At 49.9% G+C, this 19,404-nt stretch overlaps 3 protein-coding genes across 6 annotated transcripts in view; 1 reads left to right on the top strand and 2 right to left on the bottom strand.

The window, feature by feature from the left end:
• abcf1 (ATP-binding cassette, sub-family F (GCN20), member 1) overlaps positions 1 to 1,090 on the bottom strand; it is a 58,739-nt gene extending 57,649 nt beyond the window's left edge. For both annotated transcript variants that reach the window (XM_067973996.1, XM_067973997.1), the window contains exon 1: positions 862 to 1,090. In XM_067973996.1, the coding sequence (XP_067830097.1) occupies positions 862 to 943 (82 nt within the window). In that variant the 5' untranslated portion in view covers positions 944 to 1,090. The remainder of the gene's footprint in view (positions 1 to 861) is intronic.
• A 1,607-nt stretch (positions 1,091 to 2,697) lies between these two features.
• c39h6orf136 (chromosome 39 C6orf136 homolog) overlaps positions 2,698 to 19,404 on the top strand; it is a 38,779-nt gene continuing 22,072 nt past the window's right edge. The window contains exons 1-3 of one of the 3 annotated variants that reach the window (XM_067973994.1): positions 2,698 to 2,776; positions 12,638 to 12,839; positions 18,262 to 19,167. In XM_067973994.1, the coding sequence (XP_067830095.1) occupies positions 12,660 to 12,839; positions 18,262 to 19,167 (1,086 nt within the window). In that variant the 5' untranslated portion in view covers positions 2,698 to 2,776; positions 12,638 to 12,659. Of the gene's footprint in view, positions 2,777 to 10,661; positions 10,691 to 10,824; positions 10,873 to 12,637; positions 12,840 to 18,261; positions 19,168 to 19,404 lie in introns of those variants that run through there. The other 2 variants (XM_067973993.1, XM_067973995.1) reach the window with 2 other exon arrangements.
• LOC137304988 (mucin-5AC-like) lies at positions 8,091 to 10,156 on the bottom strand. Its single transcript, XM_067973761.1, has 2 exons — positions 8,817 to 10,156; positions 8,091 to 8,580 (listed from the first exon to the last, which is right to left on the bottom strand). Exons 1-2 carry the CDS (start codon positions 10,154 to 10,156, stop codon positions 8,091 to 8,093), a joined length of 1,830 nt encoding a protein of 609 aa, XP_067829862.1.

The raw sequence follows: 19,404 nt of genomic DNA, 5'->3' as shown, positions 1-19,404 counted from the left end.
GGCCCCCGGAGGCGCACAGCTGGCCCCCGGAGGCGCACAGCTGGCCCCCGGAGGCGCACAGCTGGCCCCCGGAGGCGCACAGCTGGCCCCCCGAGGTCCACAGCTGGCCCCCGAGGCGCAGTCCCTGGGGTCGACAGCTGGCCCCCTGAGGCGCAGTCCCCGGGGTCGACAGCTGGCCCCCCGAGGCGCAGTCCCCGGGGTCCACAGCTGGCCCCCCGAGGCGCAGTCCCCGGGGTCGACAGCTGGCCCCCCGAGGCGCAGTCCCCGGGGTCGACAGCTGGCCCCCCGAGGCGCAGTCCCCGGGGTCGACAGCTGGCCCCCCGAGGCGCAGTCCCCGGGGTCGACAGCTGGCCCCCCGAGGCGCAGTCCCCGGGGTCGACAGCTGGCCCCCCGAGGCGCAGTCCCCGGGGTCGACAGCTGGCCCCCCGAGGCGCAGTCCCCGGGGTCGACAGCTGGCCCCCCGAGGCGCAGTCCCCGGGGTCGGCAGCTGGCCCCCCGAGGCGCAGTCCCCGGGGTCGACAGCTGGCCCCCCGAGGCGCAGTCCCCGGGGTCAACAGCTGGCCCCGAGGCGCAGTCCCGGGGCCCACAGCTGGCCCCCGGGGTCCACAGCTGGCCCCCGGGGTCCACAGCTGGCCCCCGGGGTCCACAGCTGGCCCCCCGAGGCGCAGTCCCCGGGGTGGGGGCTTCATATCCTCGGGTGTATTTTATTTTACGGATTGTAATAAGATATTTCTATATATTAAACCCTCCTCCTGACATATAATTCTGACTCATTCACCACCACCCCCGGCGGGGGGGGGGGGGGGGGCGGAGCGCCCCTCAGGCCAGGCCTGCAATTCCCGGCCCTCTGCAGCGCCTCACCCTCCTGGGCCGGCGCGGCCTGCTCCTCTCCGTCGATCCACTCCTCCCCGGCCGCCGCCGCCTTGCCTCTGGCTCGGGGCATCGCTCTGTCCGTCTCTCGCTCGCGCTCCTGTCGCTCTCTCTGGAAAGTTCCGGCAGCTTCTGGAAGGCGAAGCTCGCTCGCTCGCGCTCCCGGCCGTCGCCTGTCGTACCCAAGGCCCGGATGTTCTCGCCCACTGGCTTCACGTGGAGGAGGGGCGGGGGCGGGTGCGCGCGCAGCCCAGCCGCTGGACGGCGCATGCGTATTACGGTGCAAAAGGCAAGGCGCGGAAAGTGCGGCTGCGCGTTACCCTAACATGCCGCTTCATTCCCATACTTGGGGCCGACTCTGATTAAACGTCCGGCCAACCCCTGTTCCCGAACAAAATGTTCCGGAGCTCCTACAACATGCACACCTCCACAAGTGGTTTTATATATTTGTTATAAGAGATCGCACAAATTGGGGTTGTGTTCTCCGGAGTTTCGAAGGTTAAGGGGTGATCTGATCGAAGTTTATAAGATATTAAGGGGAACGGACAGGGTGGATGGAGAGAAACTATTTCCCCTGGTTGGGGATTCTAGGAGTAGGGGGCACAGTCTAAAAATTAGAGCCAGACCTTTCAGGAGCGAGATTAGAAAACATTTCTACACACAAAGGGTGGTAGAAGTTTGGAACTCTTTTCCGCAAACGGCAATTGATACTAGCTCAATTGCTAAATTTAAATCTGAGATAAAAAGCTTTTTGGCAACCAAAGGTATGAAGGGATATGGGCCAAAGGCAGGTATATGGAGTTAGATCACAGATCAGCCATGATCTTATCAAATGGCGGAGCAGGCACGAGGGGCTGAATGGCCTACTCCTGTTCCTATGTTCCTAATACACATTTGTATAAACACACACAAATATATTGTTTACCCATATCCTCGCCATGACCAAGAACGCTTACTGCCACCTCTGTAACATCATCTGTCTCCACCCCTGCCTCTGTTCATCTGCTGCTGAAACCCTCATCCATGCCTTTGTTACCTCCACACTCCATTATTCCAATGGTCTCCTGGCCGGCCCCCCTTCCATAAACCTGAGCTCATCCAAAAATCTGCTGCCCGTATCCTGTTCACCCATCACCTCCCTGTGCTCGCTGACCTACATCGGCTCCCGGTCTGGCAACACCTTCATTTTTAAATTCTCATCCTTGTTTTCAAATCCCTCCATGGCCTCGCCCCCTCCCTATCTCTGTAACCTCCTCCAGCCCAACAACCCTCCGAGATCTCTGCGCTCCTCCAATTCTGGCCTCTTGCACATCCCCGATTTTAAGTGCTCCACCGTTGGCGGCCGTGCCTTCAGCTGCCTAGGCCCTAAGCTCTGGAATTCCCTCCCTAAACCTCTCCACCTCTCTCTCCTCCTTTAAAATGCTCCTTAAAACCTACCTCTTTGACCAAGCCCCTGTTCTAATATCTCCTTACATGGCTCGGTGTCAAATTTCGCTTGATAATCGCTCCTGTGAAGCACCTTGGGACATTTTACTATGTTAAAGGTGCTGTATAAATGCAACTTGTTGTTTCTTATGAATCTGTGAGATTCCTGTGAGTAATTCTACTATGCAAGCATCACACCCACAGGCTTATCTTGTAGTCCTAGGAAATGCCTTGCTACTGCCATGCCTACTTGATCCATTCGAACAGAGAACACCTACTTGCTCCTGTAGCTTCTTTCTAGAAAGTTCCATTGTGGCAAAGATTCTCGCGCAGAGCCCTAGTAAAACATCAGCAAACGAGCGGTTAAAGCTTACACAATCACAGAGCTGTAGTCAGCACAGGGGGAATGTTCTAGAAGAATACTGACCAGTGCTGCAACTTCAGACAAGAAGCATTCAGCTCGCAGCCGAAACAAAAGCAAGTAAGAGAACTATCCCCTCGGTATTGTACTGACCGTCAACCTGGAATTATTTGCTGAGGCCGTCAAAGGGAGCTTGACCCCCATGACCTCCTGACCCTAAAGCGAGAAATGTCACCAACTCAACTAAGCCGTCACCAATGCAAAGTTTTTCAAATACAATCGGGGGTAGTTTTGACTTTGGGCGGTGTGTAAAATGGGCGATAACGGATCGGTTATACATCTCTCTCGACTTTCATTTCCACTGAAGTCAGTGTATAAGGGGCCGCAGATTCTCTATCACCCGTCTTGTTTCCTGTTCACACACCGAGTTACATCGAATATGCGACACAGAAACAGGCCATTTGGCCCAACTGGTCTGTGCTGGTGTTTATGCTCCACACGAGCCTCCTCCCATGCCCCCTCATCTCACCCTATCAGCATATCCTTCTATTCCTTTCTCCTTCATGTGTTTATCCAGCTTCCCCTTAAATGCATCTGTCCTATTTGCCTCAACTACTCCTTGTGGTAGCGAGTTCCACATTCTCACCACTCTCTGGCTAAAGAAGTTTCTCCTGAATTCCCTATTGGATTTATTAGTGACTATTTTATATTGATGACCTCAAGTTCTGGTCTCCCCCACAAGTGGAAACATCTTCTCTACATCTACCCTATCGAGCTCTATCATTATCTTAAAGACCTCTATCAGGTCACCACTCAGCCTTCTCTTTTCTGGAGAAAAGACCACCAGCCTGTTCAATCTTTCCTGATAGATATAACCCCTCAGTTCTGGTATCATCCTTGTGAATATTTTTTGCATCTTCTCCAATGCCTCTATATGCCTTTATAACACGGAGACCAGAACTGTGCACAGTTCTCCAAGTGTGGCCTAACCAAGGTTCTATACAAGTTTAACATAACTTCTCCGCTTTTCAATTCTATCCCTCTAGAAACACCTTTTATATTTCCCAGTTACTCTTCCCTGTTTTTTGCTGGCGTGACTAATACAGGGAGTTCTTTTCTTGGCGACAGAGATGAGTGAATACCATCACTTCTGTTTATTACAAAGAATGGATACACAGATATGATTTCCAAGACCCCTCACCTTCCTCCTCTCCCCCACCACCACCCCTCAACGCCACGCGATCTGACAGAAACAAAACAGGGTGATCTGGAGCAGCGTAACATCTTGCAACAAATCCCAGCAATTCCTACACTTACTGCGAGGAATGGGAATTGCCCCCTGCAGTTTTCCATTAGATGTCCAGGAGGCTGTAACCATTAAAATCTTTAACGTAGAATTAAAGTCCCAAGGCTCTTCACAAACGGCAGTACTTAGGGGGCTCCGCAGATGCTGAGACTTGGTGGGAGTGGTTAGGAGAGGTGACCAAAAGGTTGGTGGAAGAGATGGGTTTTGAGTAGACTTTTAGCAGGAAGAAAGAACATGCATTTATATAGCGCCTTTCATGACCTCGGGATGTCTCAAAAGTGCTTTGTAGTGAATGAAGTATTGGCACTCTTGTAATGTAGGTAAACAATGGCAGTCAATTTGCACACAGGAAGCTCCCACAAACAGCAATGTGATAATGACCAGATAATCTGTTTTTTCAGTGATGTCGGTTGAGGGATTAATACTGGCCAGGACACCCGGGGAGAACTCCCCTGCTCTTCTTTGAATAGTGTCATGGGATATTTTTCATCTACCTGGGAGGGCAGACGATGTAGCACTCCCTCAGTACTGCACTGAAGTGTCAGCCTATATTATGTGCTGGAACGGGACTTGAACCCACGACCTTTTGACCGGGAACTCTTATTGTGTGCACCTCGTTTAAACATAAAGTCGGATTTTCTGCTTCATAGTGGGAAATTCTGCACCCCCTCGGTCCGAGATTTCCCACTTCCTCACCTGAAGCAGAACCGTACCGTTTACCCGAAGCAGAAACACTTGACAATGTCCGCTCTGCCCCTCCCACCACCCCCGCCAAACGCACACACAAGGAGCAGACCTCTCAAAACCTCCTCTGCTCTCCTCAGTCGTTTTTAACCCAACCTGCTGTGGGTGTAACACTAGGTCCTCTCCAGTAAGTGGCGCTGTTGAGCAATTCACAAAAGGGGGTGATTTTAAACCCCAAGAACGACCCAAAAAAAAACTATTTTCAACTCCCACCCGGCCCCCAACCCACCCGTTCTTGGGGTTTAAAATCACTCCCAAAAGTGCGGTACAACAACGCTACCAGACGGAAGTGAAGCAGAATTGTATCTCGCAAGTCCCAATTAACAGTTTTTTTTCAAGATGACTGCAAACGAGGAAAGCCATTCGGCCCATCTTAGCTCATGCTGGTGTCCTATCTGCTAAATCTGCAGTATAGTGCTTATTCCAATGCACTCCTGGCCCGGCCTCCCATCTCCCATCCTCCATAAACTTGAGCTCATCCAAAACCCTGCTGCCATATCCTGACTCGCACCGAGTCCCGTTCACCCATCACCCCCTGTGCTCGCCGTCATTGGCTCCTGGTCCACTAACGCCATCATTTTAAAATTCTCATCCACATGTTCAAATCCCTCCCTATCTCTGTAACCCTCCAGCAGCCCTACAACCCTCCGAGATCTCTGCGCTCCTCCAATTCTGGCCTCTTGAGCATCCTTGATTTCCTTTGCCGCACCATTGGCGGCCGTGCCTTCAGCTGTCTAGGCCCTCAGATCTGGAATTCCCTCCCTAAACCTCTCCGCCTCTCTCTCCTCCTCCTTCAAGACGCTCCTTAAAACCTACCTCTTTGACCCAGCGTTTGGTCACCTGTCCCAATATCTCCTTATGTGGCTCAGTGTCAAATTTTGTCTGATTGCACTTCTGTGAAGCTTCTTGGGATGTTTTACTACGTTAAAGGCGCTATATAAATGCAAGTTGTTGTTGACACTGTAAGAGTGAGTGCACCAGGTAGAAGATCCATTGTAAGCTTTTCTTAATATAAAACATATATAACAACAACTTGCATTTATTTAGTCCCTTTAATGTATTAAAATGTCCCAAGGCACTTCACAGGAGCGTTAACAAACAAAATTTGACACCGAGCCACATACGGAGATGTTATGACAGGCAACTTGGTCAAAGAGGTGCGTTTTAAGGAGCGTCTTAATGGAGAGAGAAAGGTAGAGAGGTTTAGGGAGGGAATTTTAGAGCTTACGGCCGAGGCAGCTGAAGGCACGGCCGTCAATGGTGGAGCGATGAAAGTCGGGGATGCGCAGGAGGCCAGAATTGGAGGGGCGCAGAGATCTCGGAGGGTTGTCGGGCTGGAGGAGGGTTACAGAGATAGGGAGGGGGCGAGGACCATGGAGGGAATTGAAAACGAGGTTGAGGATTTTAAAATCGAGGCGTTCCAGGACCGGGAGTCAATGTTCGTCAGCGAGCACAGGGGGTGATGGGTGAACGGGACTTGGTGTGAGTTAGGATACGGGGCAGCAGAGTTTTGGATGAGCTCAAGTTTATGGAGGGTGGGAGGTCGGGAGAGGATTGGAATAGTCGAGACTAGAGGTAACCATGGCATGGATGAGGGTTTCGGCAGCAGATGACCTGAGGCAGGGGCGGAGATGGGTGCTGTTGCGGAGGTGGAAGTAGGGGTCCTGGTGATTGATAGGCACAGTAAAGGCTAATTGTGCGGTGATTGCAGAAGTACAATGTTGGGACTGGACTATAGCAGACATTACCTCATTAACCGTCCATGAGAAGAGATAAGGCACTTAGTAGGCGAATAGTAAGTCAGTCGAGAACATGTGGGGGAAGTAGCTGGTATGAATAGAGTTGTGTTGTGCATGTTTTAGGAAGGGATAAGAAAGGATGGCCATAACTGGCACCCACTGTTTCTCATTACCGGGTACAAATGAATGGGAGGCTGGATTCGGCCCGTCGCAGGGCGGTCGCACTGGCTGCCTGCCTCTCTCCGGCGGCCTTGTCCGTGCCCGGTTGGCCCTGGAGAAGGCGCACGCAGTGTCTATGCTCGAGGCCTTTCGCGCCCGGTGAGCACTGCAGGGACTGGAGGGCATACTGGGCATAATGGTGCGATATTATTATTTAAGGTTCTAAGTCTCTTTAGATTTGGTGGTTTAGTTCTTTATCAGTTGTGCCCTTTTAAAAGAGGGGGCACTTTTGTTTGGCTTGTGGTTGATGACTCTGGGGAAAACTAGTGTCCCTTGCAGGTTATTTTAGAAGCAGAATACCAAATGGCCCAGCGTCACACTTGAGGGGCCGCAGTGCGTCCAGGAGGGGAAGGGGAGAATAATCTGGACAGGAAGAGATAAATGTAGCTGGACTTCTGAAGTTTGAAGAAATTCACATTTCTTACAATATACAGAGATTAATCATGTTTTGCATCACGTTAAAAATCCCGGAGCAGAACGTGTCATGCTTGGTGGCTTGGATGTTACGTTCTGTGCTCCATGTTCCAGATAATGAAAGGAAGGAAAGAAAGAAAGAACTTGCATTTATATAGCACCTTTCACGACCTCAGGATGTCCCAAAGCGCATTACAGCCAATGAAGTACTTTTTGAAGTGTGGTAACTGTTGTAATGTAGGATACACAGCAGCCAATTTGCGCACAGCAAGATCCCGCAAACAGCAATGTGATAAATGACCAGATAATCTGTTTTTTCAATGATGTTGGTTGGCCAGGACACCAGAGAGAACTCACCTGCTCTTCTTCAGAATAGTGGCCGTGGGATCTTTTACCTCCGCCTGAGAGGGCAGACGGAGGTCTCGGCTCCTCCGATGGTTTATATTGTGTTACAGACACAGGAACACCAGTTGGGACCCTGTCCAATATTTTCAGTGATGGCAGTTGCTATGGCGATGGTTGCATATCTCCTTCCGAACCAGGTGATACCTGCCTACACCTTGTGACAGATTGTAAGAGTCTAATATTAAAGGTACACCCTATCAAACACTCTATCGAAGTTTGACAGCAGGTTTTTGTAGCATCAAAAGGTATCTTTCCTATGTAGGGGAATCGCTTTACTGGCAGGACAAAGATTATAGATACAGGTTCGCAGACCCTGTGTTACTGACACTTGGGATGGTCAGATCTTTATCATCCCCGTCTATTCCTGGTTATGTGTAATATGTTAAATTGCACGACAACAGGATGCAGGCGGGAGGAGCTATAAGAACAGATATTTGAGGTATTTGACTCAGCAAACACTTACTTAGCAAAAGTACCAGTGGAATGTGTGAAACCAGGCATTCTGAAGTTAGACTATGGGGTGAGAAATCTAGTGATGTGCTTCATGATGTAAGCTCGTTAACCAAATCTTCGTCGTTCAATAATGAACCCAGTGCACCCTGATCTCCTAAACTGTAAAGCCAAGTAATGGGATAATGTTTTTGGTTATGGTGACATGGATCATGGTGTTGATTGTGAAATTGGTAATGGTGGTGGAGTTGGTACTGATGGCGATCTTGATAATGGTAACGTTAGTTACACTAGCGATTGATGTGCCGACAGTGGTATTGACAGTGGTAGTGGTGGTGATGTTAATAAATGATGATTCTGGTGCTTTGGTTATTGCTGTGATTATGTTACTGTTGACTGTGGTGGTGATGTTTGTCATCATGTTGATATTGCTGGTGATATTGGTAGTGATAATGCTGGTGATATTGGTAGTGATAATGCTGGTGATATTGGTAGTGATAATGCTGGTGATATTGGTAGTGATAATGCTGGGGATATTGGTAGTGGTAATGCTGGTGATATTGGTAGTGATAATGCTGGTGATATTGGTGGTGATAATGCTGGTGATATTGGTAGTGATAATGCTGGTGATATTGGTAGTGATAATGCTGGTGATATTGGTAGTTGTAAACAATTTTACAACACCAAGTTATAGTCCAGCAATTTTATTTTAAATTCACAAGCTTTCGGAGACTTCCTCCTTCCTCAGGTAAATGTTTACCTGAGGAAAACATTTACCTGAGGAAGGAGGAAGTCTCCGAAAGCTTGTGAATTTAAAATAAAATTGCTGGACTATAACTTGGTGTTGTAAAATTGTTTACAATTGTCAACCCCAGTCCATCACCGGCATCTCCACATCATGATATTGGTAGTGATAATGCTGGTGATATTGGTAGTGATAATGCTGGTGATATTGGTAGTGATAATGCTGGTGAGATTGGTAGTGATAATGTTGGGGAGATTGGTAGTGATAATGCTGGTGATATTGGTAGTGATAATGTTGGGGAGATTGGTAGTGATAATGCTGGTGATATTGGTAGTGATAATGCTGGTGAGATTGGTAGTGGTAATGTTGGGGAGATTGGTAGTGATAATGCTGGTGATATTGGTAGTGATAATGTTGGGGAGATTGGTAACGATAATGCTGGGGAGATTGGTGGTTGCTGTGGTGATATTGGTAGTGATAATGCTGGTGAGATTGGTAGTGATAATGCTGGGGATATTGGTAGTGATAATGTTGGGGAAATTGGTAACGATAATGCTGGGGAGATTGGTGGTTGTTGTGGTGATATTGGTAGTGATAATGCTGGGGAGATTGGTAGTGATAATGCTGGGGAGATTGGTAGTGATAATGTTGGGGAGATTGGTGGTGATAATGTTGGGGAGATTGGTAACGATAATGCTGGGGAGATTGGTGGTTGTTGTGGTGATATTGGTAGTGATAATGCTGGGGAGATTGGTAGTGATAATGCTGGGGAGATTGGTGGTTGCTGTGGTGATATTGGTAGTGATAATGCTGGGGAGATTGGTAGTGATAATGCTGGGGAGATTGGTGGTGATAATGCTGGTGAGATTGGTAGTGATAATGTTGGGGAGATTGGTAGTGATAATGCTGGTGAGATTGGTAGTGATAATGTTGGGGAGATTGGTAGTGATAATGCTGGGGAGATTGGTAGTGATAATGTTGGGGAGATTGGTAGTGATAATGCTGGGGATATTGGTAACGATAATGCTGGGGAGATTGGTGGTTGTTGTGGTGATATTGGTAGTGATAATGCTGGTGAGATTGGTAGTGATAATGCTGGGGATATTGGTAACGATAATGCTGGGGAGATTGGTGGTTGTTGTGGTGATATTGGTAGTGATAATGCTGGTGAGATTGGTAGTGATAATGCTGGGGATATTGGTAGTGATAATGCTGGTGAGATTGGTAATGATAATGCTGGTGAGATTGGTAGTGATAATGCTGGTGATATTGGTAGTGATAATGCTGGTGAGATTGGTAGTGATAATGCTGGTGAGATTGGTAATGATAATGCTGGTGAGATTGGTAGTGATAATGCTGGTGAGATTGGTAGTGATAATGCTGGGGAGATTGGTAGTGATAATGCTGGGGAGATTGGTGGTTGTTGTGGTGATCTTAATAGTGATAGTGACAATGGTATTGGAACGGTAATTATACATTTGGTAGTGATGCTTTAGTGATAGTAATGTCAGTGATATTAATGATTGCTGGACAGTGATGAATTTGGTAGCGGTGCTCACATTGGTGATGGTAATACTGGTGATATTGCTGGTGGAGGTGCCCTTTATGATGGTGATGGAACTGTATGCCTACTTTTCCAGAACATACAGTACCAAACCTTAAATTGTGTCCATGCCCCAACAATTGGCTCTTGTCACAAAACAAAATCCAAAGTTAAAACCAAGCAGCTGGAAGCCCTAAAACCTTCACCTTAGTCTAAACAGGACTACAACTCCCAGAGTTCCAAGCGGTCCAGGCGCATGCGCACACGTAACTCCGCCCACAAGCTAACCACTCCAATGACGTCACAATGTACTCGCGGACAGCACCAATGGATGCGTTGCTTTCTTTCCTCCGAGCCGGCGGCGGAGGTTGCAGCCAATAGGAAGGCTCGTTTCATGCCGCTGGGGCGACGTCGCTTCTGGAAGGGTCTGCGGTGAGGGCTGGCGCATGCGCGGGACGGCAGGCACCCGGTATCCAAGGGCACGGGAGTTTGGTTCGCGGAGGGAGAGAGAGAGAGAGAGAGACAGGAGGGGGGTGGTGGTGGGGGATATAAGATTTTGGTTGAAACAGGCGGGCGAGGAAGAGAAAATTGCGAGTCGGGTGGAGGTGGCGGAGAGGAGGAGGTGGAGGTACCCTGGCCTAAGGCCAAGAGGTAGGGTATTACCACCCTCAGAGGGAGGGGAGAGAGGGTTCCTGGCACCTGGACTACCGAGTGAGGAGGAGGAGGAGGAGGAGGAGGAGGCTTCTGGAGTGCAGTGAGGGTGCTGCAACTGTGGGGGGCGCTACAGTCTTGGGGGGGTGGGGCTAGTGGGTGGGGCTAGTGGGGGTGTGCTGTCATTGGGGGTGGGGCTAGTGGGGGTGCTGTAACTTGGGGTGGGGCTAGTGGGGTGTGCTGTAATTGGGGGTGGGGCTAGTGGGGTGTGCTGTCATTGGGGGTGGGGCTAGTGGGGGTGCTGTAACTTGGGGTGGGGCTAGTGGGGGTGTGCTGTAATTGGGGGTGGGGCTAGTGAGGGTGTGCTGTAACTGGGGGTGGGGCTAGTGGGGTGTGCTGTAACTGGGGGTGGGGCTAGTGGGGGGTGCTGTAACTTGGGGTGGGGCTAGTGGGGGTGTGCTGTAATTGGGGGTGGGGCTAGTGAGGGTGTGCTGTAACTGGGGGTGGGGCTAGTGAGGGGGTGCTGTAACTGGGGGTGGGGCTAGTGAGGGGGTGCTGTAACGGGGTGGGGCTAGTGAGGGGGTGCTGTAACGGGGTGGGGCTAGTGAGGGGGTGCTGTAACTGGGGGTGGGGCTAGTGGGGGGTGCTGTAACTGGGGGTGGGGCTAGTGAGGGGGTGCTGTAATTGGGGGTAGGGCTAGTGGGGGGGTGCTGTAACTGGGGGTGGGGCTAGTGGGGGGGTGCTGTAACTGGGGGTGGGGCTAGTGGGGGGGTGCTGTAACTGGGGGTGGGGCTAGTGGGGGGGTGCTGTAACTGGGGGTGGGGCTAGTGGGGGGGTGCTGTAACTGGGGGTGGGGCTAGTGGGGGGTGCTGTAATTGGGGGTGGGGCTAGTGGGGGTGCTGTAATTGGGGGTGGGGCTAGTGGGGTGTGCTGTAATTGGGGGTGGGGCTAGTGGGGGGGAGCTGTAACGGGGTGGGGCTAGTGGGGGGGAGCTGTAACTGGGGGTGGGGCTAGTGGGGGGGTGCTGTAATTGGGGGTGGGGCTAGTGGGGGGGTGCTGTAATTGGGGGTGGGGCTAGTGGGGGGGTGCTGTAACTGGGGGTGGGGCTAGTGGGGGGGTGCTGTAACTGGGGGTGGGGCTAGTAGGGGGGTGCTGTAACTGGGGGTGGGGCTAGTGGGTGGGGTGCTGTAACTGGGGGTGGGGCTAGTGGGTGGGGTGCTGTAATTGGGGGTGGGGCTAGTGGGTGGGGTGCTGTAATTGGGGGTGGGGCTAGTGGGTGGGGTGCTGTAATTGGGGGTGGGGCTAGTGGGTGGGGTGCTGTAATTGGGGGTGGGTCTAGTGGGGGGTGCTGTAATTGGGGGTGGGTCTAGTGGGGTTGCTTTAACTGTAGGGGTGGGGTTAGTGGGGGTGCTATAACTGGGGGTGGGGCTACTGTTAGGGTTTTATAACGAGGTGGGGCTAGTGTTATGGTGCTATAACTGGGGGGGTAGGGCTAGTGTTATGGTGCTATAACTGGGGGGGTAGGGCTAGTGTTGTGCTATAACTGGGGGGGTGGGGCTAGTTGGGGGAGCTATAACTGTGGGCAGGGCTTGGGCTGGTTGAAGGGGGGGGGGGGGGGGTCAAGGCGCTTTTGTTTTTAGAGGGGGGCTTGGGTTGGGCAGGTGTTACTTTATTAAGAATTTTGCTGTCTGTTTGAAAAGGGGTGGGTGGGAGGGAGTGTTTTTTTATTGTTGGGAGTATAGTAACGGGATTTTGTGCACCACAGTGGCGGTGGGACGTGTCCGTGCATGGCAGGCACAGTGAGCTGCAGGCAGAGTGCAGCCAGGGGTCTGGCAGCATTTGGACTTAGGCAACGGAGACTCTGCTGTGTGACACTGCCCAGGATCAGAGGGAATGATGCCGGCACCTATTACTGTTACTACTATCCGACCGGGAGGCGGAGTCTCTCCCCTCGCTGCCATCGACAGGTAAGCGAGCAGAATTGTGAAGGTTGTAACTACTGTCACGCTGGAATGTGATAAATGTTCACCGTGGCTCAGTGGGTAGCCACTCTCGCCTCTTCGTGCAGAAGGCCATAGGTTCAAGTCCCGCTCCAGAGACTTGAGCACACAATCCAGGCTGACACTCCCAGTGCAGTACTGAGGGGGAGCTGCACTGTCGGAGGTGCCGTCTTTCGGATGAGAAGTTAAACCGAGGCCCCGTCTGCCCTCTCAAGTGGATGTAAAAGATCCCATGGCAGTATTTTGAAGAAGAGCAAGTGAATTCTCCCCGTTGTCTTGGCCAATAATCATCCCTCGCTTAAAAAAAAAACACAGATGATCTGGTCATTTATCACATTGCTGTTTGTGGGATCTTGCTGTGCGCAAATTGGCTGCTGTGTTTCCTACATTACAACAGTGATTACACTTCAAAAGTACTTCATTGACTGTAAAGGGCTTTTGGATGTCTTGAGGCCAACTGTAAGTCGTCTTTTCTTCATTGTATATATACTGGGACTTTTAAGAGCACTGATCTGGGAATTCTGAATGCATAACATCCCATTCTCAGATGAGTTTCACTGGACTATCATAGTTCAAACAGCTACCTCAAGGACTTTTTTTTGAAATTTGAGAAATGTGGTGAACGGTCAAGGCTGGTGATGCAGAGCACCACCAAGGATGAAAAGGGTAGGAAATAAAGATACGGTATAGAGGTTAGGTGAAACCAAGCTTTTAATAACGGGCAGAGCACAGGAGGAAGGCAAGAAGTTTCCACAGTTTTGTGACTGTGGCAAAGAACGGGTTACAATCGAAGATGTGTCAGAGTCCTCATTTCAAGGACAAATTATGTTTCTCCTTGTGTAGGAAGATGTTGCAAACTGTGTTACACCCACTGTGTCTTTTTTCTCAAATGCATCAAGTGAGTAAAGGGAAAAATGGAGAGTGGGGAACCAAAGATGCAGTTGAAGGGTTTTGTGGGAACTTCGGAAAGTGGGGAAGGAGGTGGCAAGGTGGAGGGAGCTAGGTAGGAATAGTTATAGGGGCTGGTGGGTAATAACCAAAGGAGTGGTGAATAAAGCAGTGAAGAAGCCTGGCATTAAGGTAGCAGAGGGCGTGTGCAGAGATTGGAGGCTGGAGGTCTCTAAGGTAGGGTGGGACGAAGCCATGAATACATTTGAAGGCGAGGGCCATAAATTTTGAAATCAACTTGCTGGGGCATGAGGAGCTTGGCGATGATGGGAGTGTGGGATCTTGTATTGGTGGGGAAGCAGGCTGTGCTTTTCTTTTTTTGGAATGAGTTGAGGTAGGTAAAGCATTCAGCTGCCTCTGCCCTAAACTCTGGAATTCCCTCCCTAAACCTCTCCGCCTCTCTCTCTCCTCCTTTCAAGACCCTCCTTAAAACCCACCTCTTTCACCAAGCTTTTGGTCACCTGTCCTAATATTTCCTTATTTGGCTCGGTGAAGCTCCTTGAGATGTTTACTGTGTTCGAGGCGCTCTCTAAATGCAAGATGTCCAATTTGACCATTTCATTGACTTCGTTGGAAAGGAGAATCGGGCAGAGTGTGCAACGGGAGGCTGATCTGCTACCGTCCGTTTGACACCCCCGTTGAAGGCACAGCTGATCACGGTACCGTGTAAGGATTTGGTTTTACACTTCGCCAGTACAACAAAGCATTCGTTGCCCATCATGAGCATTCTCTACACTGACGATTTAAAGTGTTTTACAACAACAAGGACGGGCATTTTAAAATCGAGGCCTTGCCAGACCGGGAGCCAACATAGGTCAGCGAGGACAGGGGTGATGGGAGACCGGGACTTGGTGCGAGTTAGGTTACGGACGGCAGTGGTTTGGATGAGCCCAGGTTTGCGGAAGGTGGGAGACCGGCCAGGAGAGCATTGGATTAGTTGAGCCTGGTGGTGAGAAAGGCGTGGATGAGGGTTTCAGTATGAATGCTAATTAAAAGAAATTAGTGGTATATTTTTAAACTCTCTTTATTTTTAAGTTTTTTATTACAAAGTACACTCTGCAGATCTTCGTATTGAAGAATGCAGAAAGAGAAACAAAGTAGTAAAGGAAAGGCCACTTAGGGAAGATAATGGAGGGCGGTTAGTACACTTGGAACTTGCCTCAGCGTGATTCAGCCCTTTTGAGGAGAGGAAACAAAATTGCAATACACGATGGGCAGGTCATTGTTCAGTATAACACTGTACTGGGTATCTTTTAACTGCTGTGGCCCAGTTACACCAGATCAGTGCGTCAGCTGCACCAGCTCCAGGTGTGAGCGCATCCGTCCTTAACCCCATAATGTGCAGTATCGCCAGCAATCGGAGAGGACTCCCGCACCATTGATGTTAAACTCTTTGATTCTTGGGGGAGGTGTCATGGCAGCAGGGAAAAGAGGAGAGGACAGAAGGAGGAAGAGACAGTTTTGGACCCGCTACTTAACAAAAAGAAAACTTCCACCTCACCTGCGGTGACTCGCTGTTTCGAGCTGCCTGGATTTTATTTACATCGAATGTACAGCACAGAAACAGGCCAGTGGACCCAACAGGTTTATGCCGGTGTTTATGCTCCACACGAGCCTCCTCCCACTCTACTTCATCTAACCCTATCAGCATGCCCTTCTCTTCTTTTCTCCCTCATGTACTTACCTAGCTTTCCCCTTAAATGAGTCCCTGCTATTCACCTCAACCACTCCATGTGGTAGCAAGTTCCACACCCTAGGAACATAGGAACAGGAGTAGGCCATTCAGCCCATCGAGCCAGTTCCACCATTCAGTTAGATAATGGCTGATCTGTATCTTAACTCCATCTACCTGCCTTGGTTCCGTAACCCTTAACATCCGTGCTTAACAAAAAATCTATCAATCTCAGTTTTGAAATTTTCAATTGACCCCCAGCCTCAACAGCTTTTTGGGGATGAGAGCTCCAGATTTCCACTACCCTTTGTGTGAAAAAATGCTTCCTGCCTTCACCCCTGAACAGCCTAGCTCTAATTTTAAGATGATTTCCCTCCACCAGAAGAAACAGTTTCTCTCTATCCACCCTATCAAATCCTTTAATCATCTTAAACATCCCTTAATCTTCTATGCTCAAGAGACATAAGGTTAGTCTATGCAACAACTTGCCACTATCAGTCTGCCTGAGCTGATATCCAATGATTTTCTGTCTCATCCGGCTCACCAATCAAAGGAGATAAGGGAATGCTCCTGGGAGGTATGGCCGTCCCAGCCTCCACGTAGCAAAATGAAAAGGAGCCATTAAAGTAGAACTCTTGCTTCTGTATTTTATTTTCTCTGTCCCTGTGGGTAAATGCCAGGCCTCCACTAATCAACTGCCTACAATGGGACGATTGAAATCAGGAGTTCACCACGTGAAGGGATTGCTGGCTTGGGACTTGGTCCAATCGCTGGTGATGCAGCTTATTACAGCGTTCCTGAGAGTGGCCCTTGCTCAAGACAGTGGTTGGGATTGTGCTCCTTGACAAAATAAGCTAGTGAGACTGGTTTGTGGTAAAACTAGCCGTCTTAGAACTCCAGAACTAAAATGTCATCTTTGGTTTGACTTAGAGATCGTAGAACCTTACAGCACAGAAGGAGGCCATTCGACCCATCCTGCCTGTGCTGCCTCTTTGGTAGAGCAATCCAATCAGTCCCGTTCCCCTGCTCTTTCCCCTTAGCCCTGCAGATTTTTCCCCTTCACGTATTTATCCAGTTCCCTTTTGAAAATTACTATTGAATCTGCTTCCACCTCCCTTTCAGGCAGTGCAGTCCAGATCATAACAACTCACTGTGTAATTTTTTTTCCCCCTCATCACCCCCTCTGGTTCTTTTGCCAATTACCTTAAATTGGTGTACTCTGGTTACTGACCCTCCTGCCAGTGGAAAGTTTATCCCGACTTACTCTTGTCAAATCCCCAGATACTGTAAACTCAAACCCAGTACAAATCACAAAGCACTGCTCATTCAGTTTCTCGGGTGATACTGGTATTGTCCAGAGCATATTATACAGGATTAGTGTAGGGAGTTTTTATTCAAAAACGTATTTGTTTTTGGACGGCACTGACGAGGCAGTAGTTTATTGCCCAGAAGGCATTAAGAGTCAAACATGTTGTGTGTAGCCCAGACCAGGCAAGGAGATGGCATGATCTCTTCCCTGAAGGTCATTAGTGAACTAGTTAGATCTTTACGACAATACGACAGCTTTCGTGATCATTTTTCTGGTGCAGCAAATTACCAGATTTATTGAATTCAGTTTCACAACTTGCCATGGTAAGATTTGAACTCTCGACTCTGGTTGCTAGTACCATAAACATTAGGCTGCCGCACCCATTCTATAGAACCTTGGGTTAGTAAATTCAAAATGCCCAGTTAGGGTTCTAAATAAAATTAGACATTGCAGTACACTCGGAGAGTCTCTTATTTCAAATAAGTTACTGATTAAAATCACATGCGCTTGTGCTAAGAGGCTATAATGACCATACAGTCTTGGTAATTGATTGAGATTGGTCCAGTATTAAATTAGAGAGATTACTAATCTCCACCCAATTCTCTGTTGACCACCGAGTCCTATTCACCCATCACCCACTGTGCTCGCTGACCTACATTGGCTCCTGGTCCGGCAATGGCTCGTTTTTAAAAAAATTCTCATCCTTGTTTTCAAATTCCTCCATGGCCTCCCCCTCTCCCTATCTCTGTAACCTCCTCCAGCCCTACAACCCTCCGGGATCTCTGCGCTCCTCCAATTCTGGCTTCTTGCGCATCCTCGGTTTTCATCGCTCCACCATTGGCGGTCGTGCCTTCAGCTGCCTAGGCCCTAAGCTCTGGAATTCTTTCCCTAAATCTCTCCGCCTCTCTCTTCTCCTCCCTTAAGACGCTCCTTAAAACCCACCTCTTTGACCATGTTTTTGGTCACCTGTCCTAATATCTCCTTATGTGGTTTGGTGTCAGATTTTGTTTGATAATCGCTCCTGTGAAGCACCTTGGGGAAGTTTTACTACTTTAAAGGCGCTATATAAATGCAAGTTGTTGTTGCTGACCGTGGTCAGTTATCTAAATGAGATGCTTAATCGGAGCTGCTTCTGATCCAGATGCCAGTTTTTAATCCTGGTTCGTATAGAAAATGAAACACTTTTTAATACATTTAGAATGTGGAACTTGCTACCACATGGAGTAGTTGAGGCGAATAGCATAGTATCATCCTTGTGAATCTTTTTTGCACCTTCTCCAGTGCCTCTGTATCCTTTTTGGAATGCGGAGACCAGAACTGTGCGTTGTGCTCAGTGTGTGGCCACCCCAGCGGGGTCGGACGGCACTCTGAGTGTGGAAGAAGATTCTGAAGAACTTCTCATTAAACATTTTTATGTTGTTGTGACCAAGCAACTCATTTTTCTTCTCTTCTTCCTCCAGAAGTTCGAGCTGGGTCATGGCAGATTCTCTCGGCAGATCAGCAGCACGCCGTGGTCCACGCAGTCTCCTACTGGCATGCGGCACCAGACCAAGAGACAGCTAGGCGTAGAGACGCGCACGGCAGCGGCCCGCAGTGCAAGCCTCGAGCCGGGCCACTTCCACGATCTAGAGCGCGTCCAGGTCCCCCCGTACAGTTACTGGCACAGTGCCTACAACCGGGGGACGCTCCCAAGTGACGTGCGTCTGCGGTCCCTCATCTGTATCCCAGAGGAGAAGATCTGCATGCGGCTGATGATGAGAGGCCAGGGGAAGGAACGGACAGCCCTGCTGGAGTTGCCCTGTTCCGGGTTGGTGCATTTGGAGAAATTGGTGGCGTCCAGGATAGAAAGCACTCCCATTCGGCTGGACAGACGGTTTGATGCCGACCAAAGGAGTGCCCTTCTGTTGTCCCACCTCGAGAGTATCTTGGATTCGATCACCACCGTCGACGGGCGCAGCGCAGATGACATCATGGTGGAGCATCATGCCACCTCTGACTTTCGAGGGTGGCCAATGAGAGACCTGGCAGACGAGGGGGGGCTTATGGAGATCTCTGGGCAACTTGAGAAAAGCGAAGTTTCCTCCGCGGACGGGCGGGCTTCCCAGACCAGGGAATTTGCGGAGAAAGCGGCGCACCCGTGGGACATGAACGAGGGGCATCTAGACTCTTTCAGGACTCTGTTTGACAGCGAGTGCTGTCGGATGCCGTACCACGCGGGGTTTGAGCATTTGACAATGTCTGTGTTGCAGCTCAGCGCACTGGCCGCTTTTAGTGGAACTGGAAATCTTGAGAGCACGGGCTCGCAGAAGCGAGAGCCCAGCATGGAGGAGCATCTGGCTGTCGTGTACGAAAAGCTGAGAAATGAGGTAAAAGGGCTTTTCGTTTTAATTGTACCAAATCACTTATATAGAATGATACCCAGAATAGGCCTACGCTGATAAGTAGGTTGGTAAATGCACTGCTTAACAGTACTGTTCCTGCAGACCAGTTTGATGGCCGCTGGTCTAGAGGGGAGGGGGGGAGGAGGAGGAAATCGGCCTGGGTCCCAGCTCCCAAATGCTATCCAGTGACTTCCTTGCTAGAAAACGTTTGTGTGGATATTG

Source organism: Heptranchias perlo, chromosome 39 (assembly GCF_035084215.1).
Source record: "Heptranchias perlo isolate sHepPer1 chromosome 39, sHepPer1.hap1, whole genome shotgun sequence".
Classification (NCBI taxonomy): domain Eukaryota; kingdom Metazoa; phylum Chordata; class Chondrichthyes; order Hexanchiformes; family Hexanchidae; genus Heptranchias; species Heptranchias perlo.
Note: the sequence above shows the minus strand (reverse complement) of the source record. Positions and strands in the feature narration are given on the sequence as shown.

Coding starts and splice junctions, on each gene's coding strand:
- LOC137304988 (XM_067973761.1), bottom strand. CDS start 10,156: ATGTATAATTACCGTTCCAATACCATTGTCACTATCACTATTAAGATC. Junction 8,581..8,816: donor ATCATGATGTGGAGATGCCG/GTGATGGACTGG, acceptor CAATATCACCAG/CATTATCACTACCAATATCA.